The 14,991-nt window shown below is 42.4% G+C and overlaps 1 protein-coding gene across 10 annotated transcripts in view; it reads right to left on the reverse strand.

The window, feature by feature from the left end:
• Positions 1-14,991, reverse strand: part of LOC128142922 (uncharacterized) — a 162,633-nt gene that overhangs the window by 24,811 nt on the left and 122,831 nt on the right. For 8 of the 10 annotated variants that reach the window (XR_008235561.1, XR_008235558.1, XR_008235557.1 and 5 more), the window contains 2 exons: positions 14,606-14,689; positions 13,951-13,978 (listed from right to left, as the gene is read on the reverse strand). The exons of 1 other annotated variant lie outside the window; for it this stretch is intronic. Coding sequence is in view for 1 of the 9 variants with exons in the window: in XM_052789634.1 (XP_052645594.1) it covers positions 14,683-14,689 (7 nt within the window). In the remaining 8 variants the exon portion in view is untranslated. Of the gene's footprint in view, positions 1-13,950; positions 14,690-14,991 lie in introns of those variants that run through there. One more of the 10 variants, XM_052789634.1, reaches the window with a different exon arrangement.

Genomic DNA, 14,991 nt, shown 5'->3' on the forward strand with positions numbered 1-14,991 from the left:
TGAACAGAGTCCTGAGTATCTTGCACTGGTTACTTCAAATTGGGCACCCACAATTAATAGATTCTTTGACCTTAATTTCTCTGTGCTCCGGTTCCTTGTTTGTAAAGCAGAAATGACTGTAGAGCCTCACCTAAAAAAAAGATGTCATCACAGCAATTGCTTCGGCCAAAGCACTTGGATGCTGCAGAGATGAGCACGAAGAAGGAAAAAAAAAAACCCTGCTATATGGCTGTTCACCAAGTGAGTACCACCATCGCGTGCATGGAGTGGGGCAGCGTCCTGTGGAAAAAAATAACTTCCAATCATGTAATTAGGGACTTCACCATAGCACATGCACCCACAGAGGTTATGTGGGCAGCCTGAAGACAGGCGTCTCCTAACTTTTAAATGCTTTTTCAACCTTGTCACTTCTGATATTTTGAAGTGATTTATGCATAGTACTGCTCTACTATATTAAGAGCACGTCTATACATCTTGCAAATAACTCTCTCCTAGCAGAGGAAAGCCTGGCATGTATTCACAAATGAAGCAGTGAGTCTGTTAGCTCTGGTGCAAGAAGCTTCAGATTTTGATCATCACCAACTACATCATCACGTTACGTGAACCTCACTGCTGATGTACTATTGGATTTATTACATTGCGGTCTCCGCAACAGCTGGCCTTGCTGCTATGCTGGGATCTAAGAGGAAGGTTAAAGTCCACACAAGAGCGGCATGCCCTATTTGTGGAGCCTTGTTCCTTTAAACACATGTGGGAGGGAGGACTGGTAAATCCTTGGACAGTTTTTCATCTTGCCTCAACTGGGCTGGGCTTGGGGCTCAGTCTGTTGTCTGGTCCCTTGTCATAGCTGCTGTTATAATGATTCATCCATCTGGTTTTCTGGGAAAAGAAAATGAGCTAGGGAAATGTTTTTCCTTTTTTTTTTTTTTTTTTTTGGCTGTATCTATTCTCAAACAGTTACAACTTTGCACCCGCTGGAGTTGACGAAGGGGAAGGAGTTTTGCACATCATTTTTCGCTTGCTGGAGCAGGCAGAGGAGCGCCGAGAAGCCCGCTCCTCAAAGCCAGACCATGACAGTGATGTCCTTAACTGTGTTTCCAGCAGCAAAAAAAGATCTAACAAAACCCACCAGAAGATTCAGGCTGTCTCCAGCGGGTGCACTGGACAAAACCTCATGCTGATGCACTCCGGGGACCACGTCCGCTCCTTCAGCTGGCTCCCCGCCTGCCCAAGCTCTCCAGAAATGATGCGGGATGAACTACAGTGAGAAGCCTGGAAAGAAATCCAGGTGGAAAACCTTGACACTGGAGGTCTCATTGGGATTAAACAGCTGCTCTCATGAGTGGCGTTTTTATCGTAAATTGGGTAATAATACGGAAAAAAAAATCCTAAGAGTTCACACTGGGTCATGTCTAGTCTCAGAGCAGAGTGCAACAAGAAGCCACACTGGAGTTTTTCCTTGTTGCTTTGTACGGTAAGGACCAGTACTCCTCTAGTGGAGACAACGCACCCATCCAGCTGGTAAAGGCCAGGTAACCCACTTATTGGGTAAGAAAAGCGTCAAGGCAACCTCTCTTTGCCAGCAGCCCTTAAAAACACTGTTTTAAACAAGCTGGCTCCAGAGGAGATCTTTTCTACCTATCTCTCCTTGCTCCAGGAATGCATCTTCCTTGGTCCAAGCTTGATTAGAGAGGTTAGATGGTAAAAGCAGCAGCTTGTCTGGGAGCAATCATTTCTCCATTAGTGTGGTTTAACCCCAGCCAGCAACTAAGCACCACGCAGCCGCTTGCTCATTCCCCCTGGCTCCCAGTGGGATGGGGAGAAGAATCGAAAAAAAGAAGTAAAACTTGTGGGTTGAGATAAGTAAAATAGAATAATAATAATAATTGTAATGAAAAGGAATATAACAAAAAAAAAAAAAAGAGAAATAAAACCCAAGACAAGTGATGCACCATGCAATTGCTCACCACCCGCTGACTGATGCCCGAGCAGGGATCCACCCCTCCCGGCCAACTCCCCCCAGTTCATATATACTGAGCGTGACGTTCCATGGTATGGAATATCCCCTTGGCTAGTTCGGGTCAGCTCTCCTGGCCATGCTCCTTCCCAGCTTCTTGTGCACCTGCTGGCTGGCAGAGCATGGGAAAGTGAAAAGTCCTTAACTTAGGGTAAGCGCTACTTAGCAACAACTAAAACATCAGCGCGTTATCAGCGTTATTCTCACACTAAATCCAAAACACACTGTACCAGCTACTACGAAGAAAATTTAACTCTATCCCAGCCGAAACCAGGACATCCATTCAGATGCGTATTAATAAATTTCCATCAAATGGGTCAGGTATCAAGGTTCTACTTTTCTATGCTGCTAAACCGAACCTTCCTGTGACAAATTCCTCCCTTTACACCGGCTTCGTATCTGTTACAAGCACAGTGCGCTGCTGCGAAAACCAGATCCTCCCTGAACCCACCGGCACAGGAACTGCCCTCCTCGCTGGTCCAGCATCCTTCCTCTCTCGTCCCCCTTTTTTTAGACCTAACACCTTCTTTGCCTCACCACCAGCCTTTACTCCAATTTGCCCGTTCCATGATTTCATCCGAAGTGGGTGGCGAGTTCCCTCTCCCCCGCGAGCAGCCTCTTCGCAACGGCTTCTGGGATCCCCGCCAGCTTCTCTCCACCCACGGCCTCTCCTGCTGAAGCAAACCACGCAGCTCCTGCTGCTTCCCGGGCCGAAGGCAGCATCTCACATCTGGTGGGCTGGCTCGGGAAGAGAAAGGGGAGCCAAGGAGCACCTCGCTGGGGGTACGAGCCCCCACCTAACCCCCTGTCCGAGCACTTGTAGGCACCTCCACCTTCCCTATGCACCCCTGCACCCCAAGGGATCCCCCCGCTTTCCTCCCAGGAGACGGCGACGGGTTATTGAAGTGACTTTTGAAGGCTCAGAGGACACTGCAAACCCAAACTTAGTTTTGAAAACAGCTTTGCAGATTCGATGCCAACTGAAAACTGGCCTCTTTTTTTAGAGTTACTCCTATTCAAAAAACCTTTGCGTGGATTTAAGCGTTCCCAGCCCTCGCTAATGCAGGAGCATCAGACAGTGAAGTCAACTGGTCCCATGGCTTCAGAGACCGCAGAGCTAAATGGCACACTGAAAACCATACTCGATTCGGATTTTGAAATTTTATGTGTTAAAACACAGTATTAAAATTGAAAATACAGCACAGGACAGGTTCTCAAACCTCTCAGGCTCTTCCCTCCACTCTTTCTGATTTGCCATGGTTTTAAAAATTAATCTTTTGATTATTCCTCCCGATGCCATTTCTGGGCTGGCAGCCTGATTCTGACGCCCGTGATTTATACGCTTTGCTCAGAACGCAGCACTTTGCTCTTCACTCGCCCTTTCCAAACGTTTTTAACGATCTGCTTCCTCAGATCTGTTTACGTTTGGGAAATTAAAAGCTAAGCAACAACTCCATTATGAACAAGAACACCATAAAAATTCCACAATTGCCAGAAAACATCTCAATACAGTGACAAACGTAGCCATGCTCTGGTACTGCCACTCATCTGTGGGAAGGCTGGTTTATAAATTATTCATGAGTGTCTTAAAATTTCCAGGCTAATCTCAACTAAAAAGTGGTTTTTTACACTGCTGTTTCACTCAAAAGTTCTCCAACTGGAATTTTGATTTGCACAGTGAAATCTGCAAATTTATTTGCACTGGAGGCAGTTTCTCGTTCCTTCATGAACGCTGATTTCAGTTCCCACACTGGAAACATAATGGAGAGTCTTTACATGACAGCTTATTTGAAAGCCTGGGAATCCGTGATAATTTCCATGAATTTCCTGAGAAATTTAAGTTTTCCCAGATGCAATTTTTGAGCAGGTTCTCATCTGTAAGGATTTTGGCACCTTTCAGCGGCAATCCCATCAGCCCAAGGCATTTCCAGTAATGAAAAACTATTTGGGAGACTATCAAGCCATTCTCTTTCCAGTCTGTTCCACAGCAAGGCCAGGCAAGGCTAAAGATTAAATAATGGCAAAATCTAACGGAGAAAATCACTTTGTGGTCCTCCAGAGGCTATTAAAAGATTGGCTAACTCACCTGTGCTTACTGCTTTCACCACTGCCAATCTGTTTTAGAATTTCGTCCTGCACGGTGGCAATTGAGTATCTTCCAAGTAAAATCATTAATTACAGATAAATCCTACTGGGTTTTACGTTAACGCCCCTGCATGCAATAATGTTACGGTAGTACCAAATGTAATGGTATCTGAAGAAATGAGGAAGTCAAAAGAAATGCCTTATATTCCCTGGTGATATCTGTGCTCTGCACTGCCATGCATCGCTCAGAAAACTGTACCAATGCTGGCTCCTCCAGACCGTGGTTGGACGCCCCTTCCCAACCACTTCATCCCAGGCTGTGCTGCTCCAGAGGAGTGCAATGGTCAGGCTTTACAGGCTGGCATCCAGCCAGAAATGTGTAGGGCTTGACAGGTTAATTGCTTTGGAAAGTAGAGCCCAAGAAAATCTCTCCTCGGCAGCAATCCTGAACTGCTAAATATTGAACTGAACTAAAATCCTTGTGATTCCAAGGCTCACCTCTCCTTTTTATGGCAAGTGGCCATTAAAATGTTCTTTGGCACAAGGAGAAACTGGTTTTATGGACACACACCCCCTCCCCAGGACTGAAGCCAAGTCACCTGCTGCCATAGCAGATTCTCCAGAGAGGAAACCTTGAGAAGAGACAGCCTCTGATGCTGAGAAGGCAGCACAGATAGAAGCTCCACAGAACACAACTCAAAACACCCAGCAACCGTGGTAGCAGACCAAGCAGCCATGTCTCACCACAGACTGTTGTAGGAAAGCAAGACGAGAGGGGCAAGAAAGACATAGGGAAAAAATTTGTTGCCTCTAATTTCAAGGAGCTGAATGGCAATAGCTTCTGAGCAAAGGTCTGTAACCACTGTACTGACTGGTATGAACATATAGAACACCCTCCTGCCCCCTCAATGGCAGAGGTGGGAGCATGTAGCTGGTCCAGCTTTTATGCCTGGAACCGAAAAGCTCTGGACGTTTCGAGGGGAAATGCACCTGCAGCATCTGACAGGCACTGCTGGAGAACAGAAGCCACCAGTTTGATGAACTGTTGTCAGAAAACAGGACAGCTCTCTGCAAAGAGTACAGCTGTCTTGAATGACACGTGTGAAGTGAAAACCTCTCATGTACACAGGCAGCTTAACTAAGGTTGCTTCACTGAAGTTTGCTTCACTGCCCTCATTGGATCCGATTTACGAGAGAAGGTATCTAGAAATTATAACATTATTTTTGTTAGGATTACCCAAACAAGTAAGAATTCGGTGTCCTGGCATCTTTAAATTGCTGTGAGCTTTAATAGTCTGTTTTACAGCCTTGCAAAGCTCTGCCAACATAAGCCTCTGCTGTTTCATACTTAGCAAAGGTCCCAGCTGGACTCAGCCAGCCTGCAGTAAAAGCCACACTACCCGGATTTATTCTACTTGTACGTCTGCTGTCCATTACGGCACTGGAAATGTGTGCTAAGGACATGACAGCTCCCTCACAAGCAGGTTATTTTTGGCTACCAAGTCTCAAACTGGCTTGAAGAAATCAGGAAGCATCTTGTAGAGTATCACAATTTTGTCTTATTTCCTGTTCCACTTTTTCATAAGTATTTTATGCCTGCATGTTTCATCAATTAACATAAGGATTAAGCTGCTGCCAATCATAGTTCTGACCCTCAATTTATTTCCTGTGAAAAGAAAGCAGTTCACCATCACCCCAAACTCCTATTCAACACAATCAGGGTATTTGCCCCCCAGATTCCCAATATACGATGGCTTTCACAGAACTCATTCACGTAGAAACCAGACATTTTGAGATGATGATGCAAGACCACAGAAGCTGCAGAAAAAATTGATGTGACAATTGAAATTTAGGATCCATGTAGTAAAATGAATTGGTTTAATGCCTCATTAATAAAGGTACACACTGCAAGACATTTCTGTAATGTTTTTGTACTAAAAATTTCCCAATATACATCATCCTTCTCTCCCTCTCAGCCCACCATCAAGCACCTTTTATGTTAGTCCAGAAGTGAGAGTCTGGGGGAAGAGCAGCGGTTGACTTCCAGCGCTATTTTTGGCTTAGTCGAAGTGTTTATTTCATTTTAACATCGTTCCAGAAGACCGGCAACTAGACAAACTTTGCTGACCATGAAGCAATCTCCTTGCACATTACATTTTGCAATTGCTGCAGGGTATCAAACAGTAGGATGGAGCAGAGTTGCAAACAAATAAGTTACATACTGTGGTACCTGATCAGCGCTTTGAGACTGGTCCAATTTTTGTAAGCACCATTTTACATCTAAATCTGGCTGCGTGACAGGGAAGACTGTCTTCTAGTAGCTTCACTTTTTAAAGAGGCCAAGAGCTGAGAGCAAATAGGATAAAAAAACATAAGAAACCCATTACATGTGCTTCTCTCTTCCTCAGACATACAGATATTTTACAGTGAAATGTTTCTGCTTTCATGAAGGATTTCTCATCCTTCTTTCATCCTTTCTTTCCCTCTTGCTGCAGGAAAGATCCAACAAGCAACAGGACGCAATCCTGTAAGCACACGGGCACACTAGCAACAGTACTCACGTCTGAAAAGCCTTTCACAAGATCCAAGCACACGGCAGCTCTGTTTTTTCTCACTATATGGCACAAACAGAGAAAATTACTACAGCTTAAAAACACCTTACCTTTCAATAAAAATAATTAAAACTATCTCTTTCAGCTGTTTTTGCGTGATCACTTTGTATTACTTTGTAATCGATTCTTACCTTAAGGTTAGTTTTTGTGCCAACAAAACCGTAAAGCAGTCTAGACATTTAGATCTTACCTTGACAAGCACAGTACAAGTAGCTAAACTCCAAAGAGATCGATCTGCTCATTCAAGGATGTTGCACAAGAAATCATTCAAGCAACGGTCTGTATGGGAGCTACTTAAGCAGTGGATGTACTTGAAACACGATTACTTGTAAGCCACATTTCCAGAATGAAATGCTTTAGCCTGATAGCTTTTAAGCTCGACAAGAACATCTGTCAACCCCCCCCAAATACGTATGTGGGCAGGTGTCAGCTCTCTGCATCATATTGCAAAAAATACGCTGCTAGCCATTCTACATTTTCAATATTTTAATTACTTTTGTATTTATTTAAGGGCTAACCTAGAGTCTTTTGTACTAAACACAGTACTATCCACTTCTGAGAGTTTCATCTATAAGAGATGAATCATGAGGGTGGATTTCACAAAGGAATGGAAATGAGAGACTAGAAGAAGCCACATACTCTTCATATAAAGTCTCTTTTGGTTTGTGACTACCTGATCCCTTGATAATTAAACAAAAAGAAATAAAAGTAATGGGAGTATATACTGATGAAAAGACAGAGGAGGGGGATGAGCAAGCTGAATTTGCTGCCAACAACCAGCCACAACCTTAGAAATGCCTCTGAATACTCTAAAGTTGCTCCACTTGTTTACAGTCTAGAGTTACTTCTTTAGTTTCCCCATACAGAATAGTGGTGAAAAGCAGTGTATTGCTGTTTTCACCAGTACATCTACGAAAATATTCCTTGCTACAGGGATGCCTTGCTGTAGGCTGGTCTGTGTTATTAGCTCCCCAAAAGCTGGATGTAGTACGACAAGCTGGTTGAAGAATGATCTTCAGAAATTATCTTCATTGATAATGCCATCCTGCTGCAACTAGGGACAGAACCCACACTTTGACTGTCCAGTCTCTGGCCAGTTCTGTTCCTCTGAAGAGCTGCATTTCCAGAGAAAACTTCTTAGATATTATAATGTCCTTGGGAAGATGACTCACTTTTGTGGCTTACGCTGTTAACAGTGTAAGAGAGGAGAATGCAAAAAGCTCCCAGGCTGGCAATGAAATCTTTCACAAGATCTCACTTTCAGCATGTCCGGAGTACAGTAATTGGAGATTGGCTTCCTGCTGCTGACTTTTTATTTCCTCATACCTCACAGACAGATCATTAAACCAACAAGGTGTTGTTATTTTCTCTTTTATCTTAAGTCCACACTGGTGATTCTCATTGGGAAAACCATCTCCCTTTATCTTCACTCTCGGTACTGTATGGCTTTCCAAACCATTCCAAGCATCATCTTTACAGAGATGACCCAAATCAAGACCTTGTGTTACATATTTTACAGACTCTATCTACTACAGATTGTATTTTCTCCTAGGAAAAATCTCCAGCTATATAAAAGCACCTAACAACGCTAGAGTTTAAGTGTATAGTATTTCTGCATTCAGCAACTCTGTTCACTGAAATAACACACTTTCCTGTTTTCAGTCCTAGATAAAACCATTAAAGATTCTCTTTGGAGCCTCTTGTATAAAATTCACAAGGAGCAATTCCCCAATCACTATAACCGATTTCAAATGGTGCTAGAAAATATTATTGACTCTGAACACCAAAAGAAATCAGTCATCCTCTAAAGGGGTTACTGAGATCTGCAAGGACGAAGAGTTAAGTGCTGGAAGTATTTCACATTGGAGGATCCCCAAATACTTGGTAGGTGTTAATTAATTACCTCTGTGGCACTGTTCACTAAAAAAATGTTACAAATATTATTAAAATGCCTGTGAGAAGACAATGATTTAGAAAGAGAAAACTGTCAAATCAACCCTTAGCTACACGCATCTTTTAATATGGTAAAGCCAATCTTGAAACACTTCAAAGTTCTCCAAATTTCAGTAGCCTTGGCCAATGTGACCTACCATGTGTGGTCCAATTCTCACAGACGCTGATGCTGGCCATTTCCATTAACTACACCTAGCATATCAGGATATCCACTTGCAACTTGAGCACTTGAAAGTTAAGTCACACAAAATAAATCAGCGTATTCAGATCTGCCAAACATACCACAATGAAAAAGCAAACACACAGCAGGGATGCAAACAGCATCTAGAATTCCCAGTGCTCAAATTTAAAATTATCTGCTTTAAAGTCTATTGTGTGTCTTGCATGAGACATGTACAAGGTATTTACAAGGGCAGTAAAGAACTAACAAAAATGTAAGGCTGAAACCAGCCTCAAGTTGAGAAGAAAGTGGAACAAATGAAGTTCCTTTCCTTATTCCTCACCATGTTCTACAAACTAGCTGTTTGTACTAGATTTACTAGTTGGTGCATTAACATTAACGTCTTCAATATTGTGTTGCAATTCTGTATTACGCTTTTTTGCACTTTATGTTTCATAAGCCCTTCTCTGTTTCCAAAGTTCTGGTTCACCACCTACAAATACTATAAACATGCTGTTGCCCAGCAGTATTACAGCAGAATTTCTGCCTTTGAAATCCCACATTGCATTGCTCTCCCAAGGGTCATCTGGGCCATAGACTCTGCAGTCTCAGCCTACCGAGGGACTTCATTTGGTGGTGGAGCCAATTGTAACGGCAGAAGCACACAAGGAAGATCTTGGCCTTCTCTTCTTTTCCAGCGAGGTTTCCGAAGATCTGTTTCACTGATGAAGGCAGGGATTCTTCCTCCAAGAACACTGATTTCAAATGGTGCTAGACAATGAATAGTTAAATCTAAACCACCATATGAAACCAGCTTCCTGAGGGAGCTTGTTTCGAGCTGCGATGATATTCCTGTAACAATAAATTGGAAATGCCACAGAAGAATACATGTCCATGTTGGGTTTTTATCTTTATTTTTCCTATTAAATAGCTGATGCCTTTTTCTTAGTCTTACCCTTGATTTTGGTTTCAGTCACCAAATGTTCATTTCTGTTTTCTATTATAGTGCTACCAACTGAAAGGGAATTGCTTACAGCGGTGTCACTCTGAAGAATTTTGTTAGTCAGGCTTGGACAAGATGTACAAGGGTTTAACCAGGAAATTTTTGTTACTGTCTTCTATTACCAGATTGTGTCTGCTGAGGTCTGCCCACAGCCCGACTAGCACCAAACAGATCATCAGTAAGGGAATCACTGCTGCAAACTCCCTCTAGAGACAGCAAAGCAACATGTGAAAGGTCTCCTGCAAGATGTTAACATATCTTATTTTTAACAGCAGCAGCAGCACCACCACCAGCGTGTGACAGAAGCTACATATTAACGCCTAAATATTGAATATTCATTCAAAAGGTCACGCGGATAGTCTGAAAACCAGCCCACCTGTCTGCTAGCTCTCGCTGAGGTGGTATTTGCAACATTAGAGAAAAAGCGTGTGCCCAAACCTAACGTTAAGGATTACGTTAATTATGGACTATTCAGATCTGGCACTTGCCAAGTGGTCCCAGCACTACTTCTAAGAAGTCTGACACAGCGTTTTTTCCTGGAAGTCTGCTACTGAAGTGTGTTCTAGACAATTTACTCCCTTCAAACAGATGTATTTTTTTATAACCTGTCGGCAACTTCTCATCTCAGCTGGCAGAACAAACATATCCGAATTACATCTGCAGAATAACGTCAAGTAAGTTTGAGCGTTTGCACAGACTACAAGGCTCAGCCATGCTCATGGTGACATGTTCTGGGAAGTACTCAAAAGGTACATCACAGCCTCTCAGCAAGGAACAAATTACCCAAAGCAGCAGCACTGGCACAACAGGCACAGTCTCTTTCGATGGCAGGGCAGAGGGGAGGCACAATGAGACAGTGTGCCCCATGTGGGTGTAAAATAACATTGTTTTAAGGGAAACAACCTAACGGAGTAGGCTGGGCCTCTGAAAGCGGGCAGTTGCTTCAGTTACTGGAAGAGCTATAACTATGCCAGGCCACATCAGCGTTGGATTTATTATGCAGCTTTTCTGTCCAGAAAGTGTCTGTGTGGAGCAGAGCAGTCAGGAAGCAGCTTGGCCAGGAGCAGCAGTACTGAGCAGTGCTCATGCCCATCTCCCCAGGCTCTGCCCCAAGCACACAGCTGTCTGTAAATCTTCCATGTGGGCACAAGAAATGCTAATGCTTTAGCATAGGTAAAATAAAGCAGCTTTAAAGGGTGGGCAGGACTGAACTGCTTAAAAGCCATACAAAAGCCTCAAACTTTGCCTTGCTGTACTGTATTCAAGAAGAGTGAAGCATCTTACGTTTTCCCTCCTGCAGTTTAATACGGTTGGTGTGCACTGTATGTGCCTCTGGAAGTCCTGTGAAAGCTGATTTTAGTTGATTACAACCATCACCCAAGATGAACCCATCTGTGGTCTCCTGAAGACAGCCAAATATTCTCAAACTCCTCCTCTTCAGAGGACAGGAATCCATGTAAAAAAACTAATTACTTCCGTTTCTAAGGTTTCATCACCTCCAGAGGTGCATCTCTCCCTTCGTTTACCACAATGACAAAAAAACCAACTAGCTTAGACTAGAAACCTAACTTCTAGACGGCTGAAGATACAGGAGAGAAATCTCAAATTAGCGTGGACAGTTCCCACAAGGGTATCTGTCAACAGTGTAGCTAACACACTCCTCTCCAAGAAAATCTTCATGAGAAAGTCCATGCAATCCATCTGTGAAACAATGATAGCAACGACACTTCACAACCATTATCTTCCCTGGACAAGGCGAGGTTAAATCGTGCTATAGCATCTTTTTCTGTACAGTTGCATTCCTGATGTACGTGGGATCTGAAGCTGAGGTCCAGTTGCATGGCTCTGTATCACTAGCCTTAGAACGGATGCAGACCACCGCATCTCCATCTGACTATCCAGAGAGCAAATTCTTCCATTTAATATCATTTGTACTTTCGAAGGAAGCATCTTTCAAAACTTGTAATAACTCTGCATGTTTCTAGAACACAGATAATGAGAAACACGCTCGCATTAGGGCTGTGAACTGTCATTTCTAAATTGGAAAAACAAATGAACTGCAGATAGAGAGCTATTGTACTTCTCCAAGATGCCTCCTTCCCATTAGGTCCTCTAAGTTTTAAAACATTTTCAGATCTTGAACTGTTCTGTCCTCCCTAGATTTAACAATGAGAAAAGCTGAGAGCAATTCTCTCATTTAACTGGAAAGGAGTAAGAATAACAGAGAAGATAATGTCTTTACATTTACACATCTACTTAGCAGAAAAGCAAGAGCTTGGGAAATAGGAAGAGCAAACCCAGAATTCATAGACGTAGATAAAAATTTTAGATGGAAGAGTTTCCGTTTACATTTTTGTTTCTGTGGTGACAAACTAACACTGTTCTGTAATATTCCAGAGAAAATTATGGGAATGACATGTCAGTGACTTAAGCCCTGATCTTAAATACTTCATAATTCACGTGTTTTTATTTGACATCGATGGGATTACTTACATGAGTGAAGTTTTGTCTGCAATTAAACCACTGCAAGATTAGTGTTTATGATGGCTTTGTTTTGCTGTTGAATAATTCTAGTGGTTTAGCTTACAGGTGGTTTAGCTGCATTGAAACACCCATCAGGTAACCCGCTCTATTCCAGTGATGAACTCCTGCAGTGAAGCATTTGGAATAGTATGTGAACTGCGATCCCATCTTTGACTGTGAATGACAACTGTGGGCACTTCATCACGTGAATCCAGGGATAATCAGAGAAAACATCTACTGGGAGTGACCTGGAAAGACATCCAACTGGACTAATGATCCTGTACAGGAAATTCGTAAAAACTAAGTCTTATTGCTTCCTTTCCATGCTCTGCTGTAACAGGAGCTCTGTAAATGGATTTTGTTAGAGCTCTACTTATGACAGATTTACGATCCATCTATGACAGGCTGAAAAACCGAGTCAGCCTGTAATTTGCAGACAATAGCCTGCGAGTACGTTATGTCTGACAAACTGCTCAACTTATTGTAACTTTTTAAATTCCCTTTTTTTAATAAAATGTGAAGCCAAGGGAAGATGACAGATTGACAACTCTGCAGAAAGCCTCTGTCACAGAACAGCTATAGCATAGGAAGCGATTGTGCGAACTTCCTACTTAACGCTTGGCCATGTATCTCATTTATGAGCTGATGCAGACACCCTATGGCATGATGAAGATCAAGGAACCATTGAGAAATTGTCTGTCAGCTGAAAAACCAATTAATACTAACTGCACTGAGGAAGAACTGCCTACCAAGATAGAAATTGAGACTGTGAAGTCAGTTACAGATGTCTTTAAGGGATTTCTTTTTTGGTCATTTTCAACTTGAACTTAAAACCACAGCTCTTGGGGAAAAGCTGCTTCATCTTTTATTTTTCTGCACCATCAATCCCCCAGCGTTTTCACCACCAGCTTAATGAATTCCAACTATCAAGAGAGCTCATCTGCTATGTAATTTGTCTTTTTTTTGTTCCCTTCACTAAACATGCAGGAAAAATGTTTTTAATTTGCAAGGCTGAATAAATACCTACTGTGTTTGCCAAGACTTTATTGACATTCATGGCTGTCCACAAAGCTGACTGACTTCTCACAGAGATGGTTTATCTCCTTAAGAAAAAAACCCGCCCAAGCAAGAAGATGTTAATCTTTCTTAATGAAATAAAATAAAATTAAAAGCAGCAGTTCAATAAAGAATACTGTGGCTAGTGAAACCCCTTCATCCAGGATATGGTCCCAGAGCAGATTTTTGTTGACAGCAAGATCACTTAACATTGGGACACCCTCCAGCACTCACTGCTGCCTCTGATGCTGCAGTTCATGTCACCTTCAGTTGTACCCATACAACTGCCCACAGGCCATGCTGTAGACAAGTCACTCAAATGATTCTAACTCAAAAAAAAAAAAGTGTTTCTTTCCTTGACAGGTATTTTCAGTCATCTGCTTTTCCACACGGTCAGGAAAGAGATGGCACTGCATTGCTGCTGAGCTGGAAATGAATGGCTGGGAGTAGGCAGAAACTTATTAAACTGGCACTAGCAAAAGACATGAACTGTGGAATTACACCTTGGATAGCATCAAATCACATCTCCCTTGCTCAGCTGGTCATGAGGAGTTGAGATGAGTTTCAGCCTGCAATGAAACACAGTTCTTGAACTTTCATAAGAAAATCAATACACCAAACTTTGAGATTCTTACTCAAGTTTTACTAGGTTTTTATAAAAGGTCCAACTTTTCCCGTAGGCCTGCTGCCTGAATTTTTCCATTTCAATTTTTCTTGCTAAACAATTTTGTTATCTTAAAATCAGCAATGTGCACGAAACAATCAAAGCCTCCACAGCTGGAATTTAATACGATCAGACAGTTTGCGGTGGCTTGACATAAACAGGTAAGAAGAAAAAGCACTTGGGTCATTTGGGAGGAAATTAATGACATGACAAACCATTACTGTCAAAATTTCCTACACTGATGACAGTACTTCACATATCTCCCTTCCCTTCCTGTGCTTCGTTTAGCTGTACTGAAAAGAGCTACCAAGCGATCTGGGGAACATTCCTCTGGAACAAGCAAACTGCCCTCAAATAAAGACCAATATTTCCTACTAGTGAAACATCCAATTTATCTGTTAAGTATGCACAATACATTTATCTTTCTAATTTCAGAAGCTTCTCAAAGCTTCTAACAAACAGGAAAGGTCTGATGGCTACAAGGTATTTACGATACCAGCTGATACCAAGGAGGGACACAGATGTGCTATACCTCAGAAAAAACAGCCTCCACCATGTACAATTTTCTCCATATATTTCTGGAACAATTCATTATTGACAGGTTTGTCCTCAGAATCTGGAAGAAAAAAATACCAGAAGCTGTTTGAATTAGTCCCCTCTTTGTGTTGTTCTTCAAAAAGATAAATCAAAACGCCGCTTCATAATCATTCTTCTCTTCCTCCAGCCTCTTATACAGGCTTTTAGCCAAGTTACGGCTCCTCACCATCGGAACTTATGTGAGTGCATTTACAGTCCAAACAGGTAATCAAGGTTTACCTCTAACCCCATCACTAGAATACAGGTATCGTGTTCCCTATGGAAGGAGTCATTTTCGATTAGTGCTTCAAAAGTCATCAAATGAAATTGCTGTCTCTGTTT

Source organism: Harpia harpyja, chromosome 6 (genome assembly GCF_026419915.1).
Source record: "Harpia harpyja isolate bHarHar1 chromosome 6, bHarHar1 primary haplotype, whole genome shotgun sequence".
Lineage (NCBI taxonomy): Eukaryota > Metazoa > Chordata > Aves > Accipitriformes > Accipitridae > Harpia > Harpia harpyja.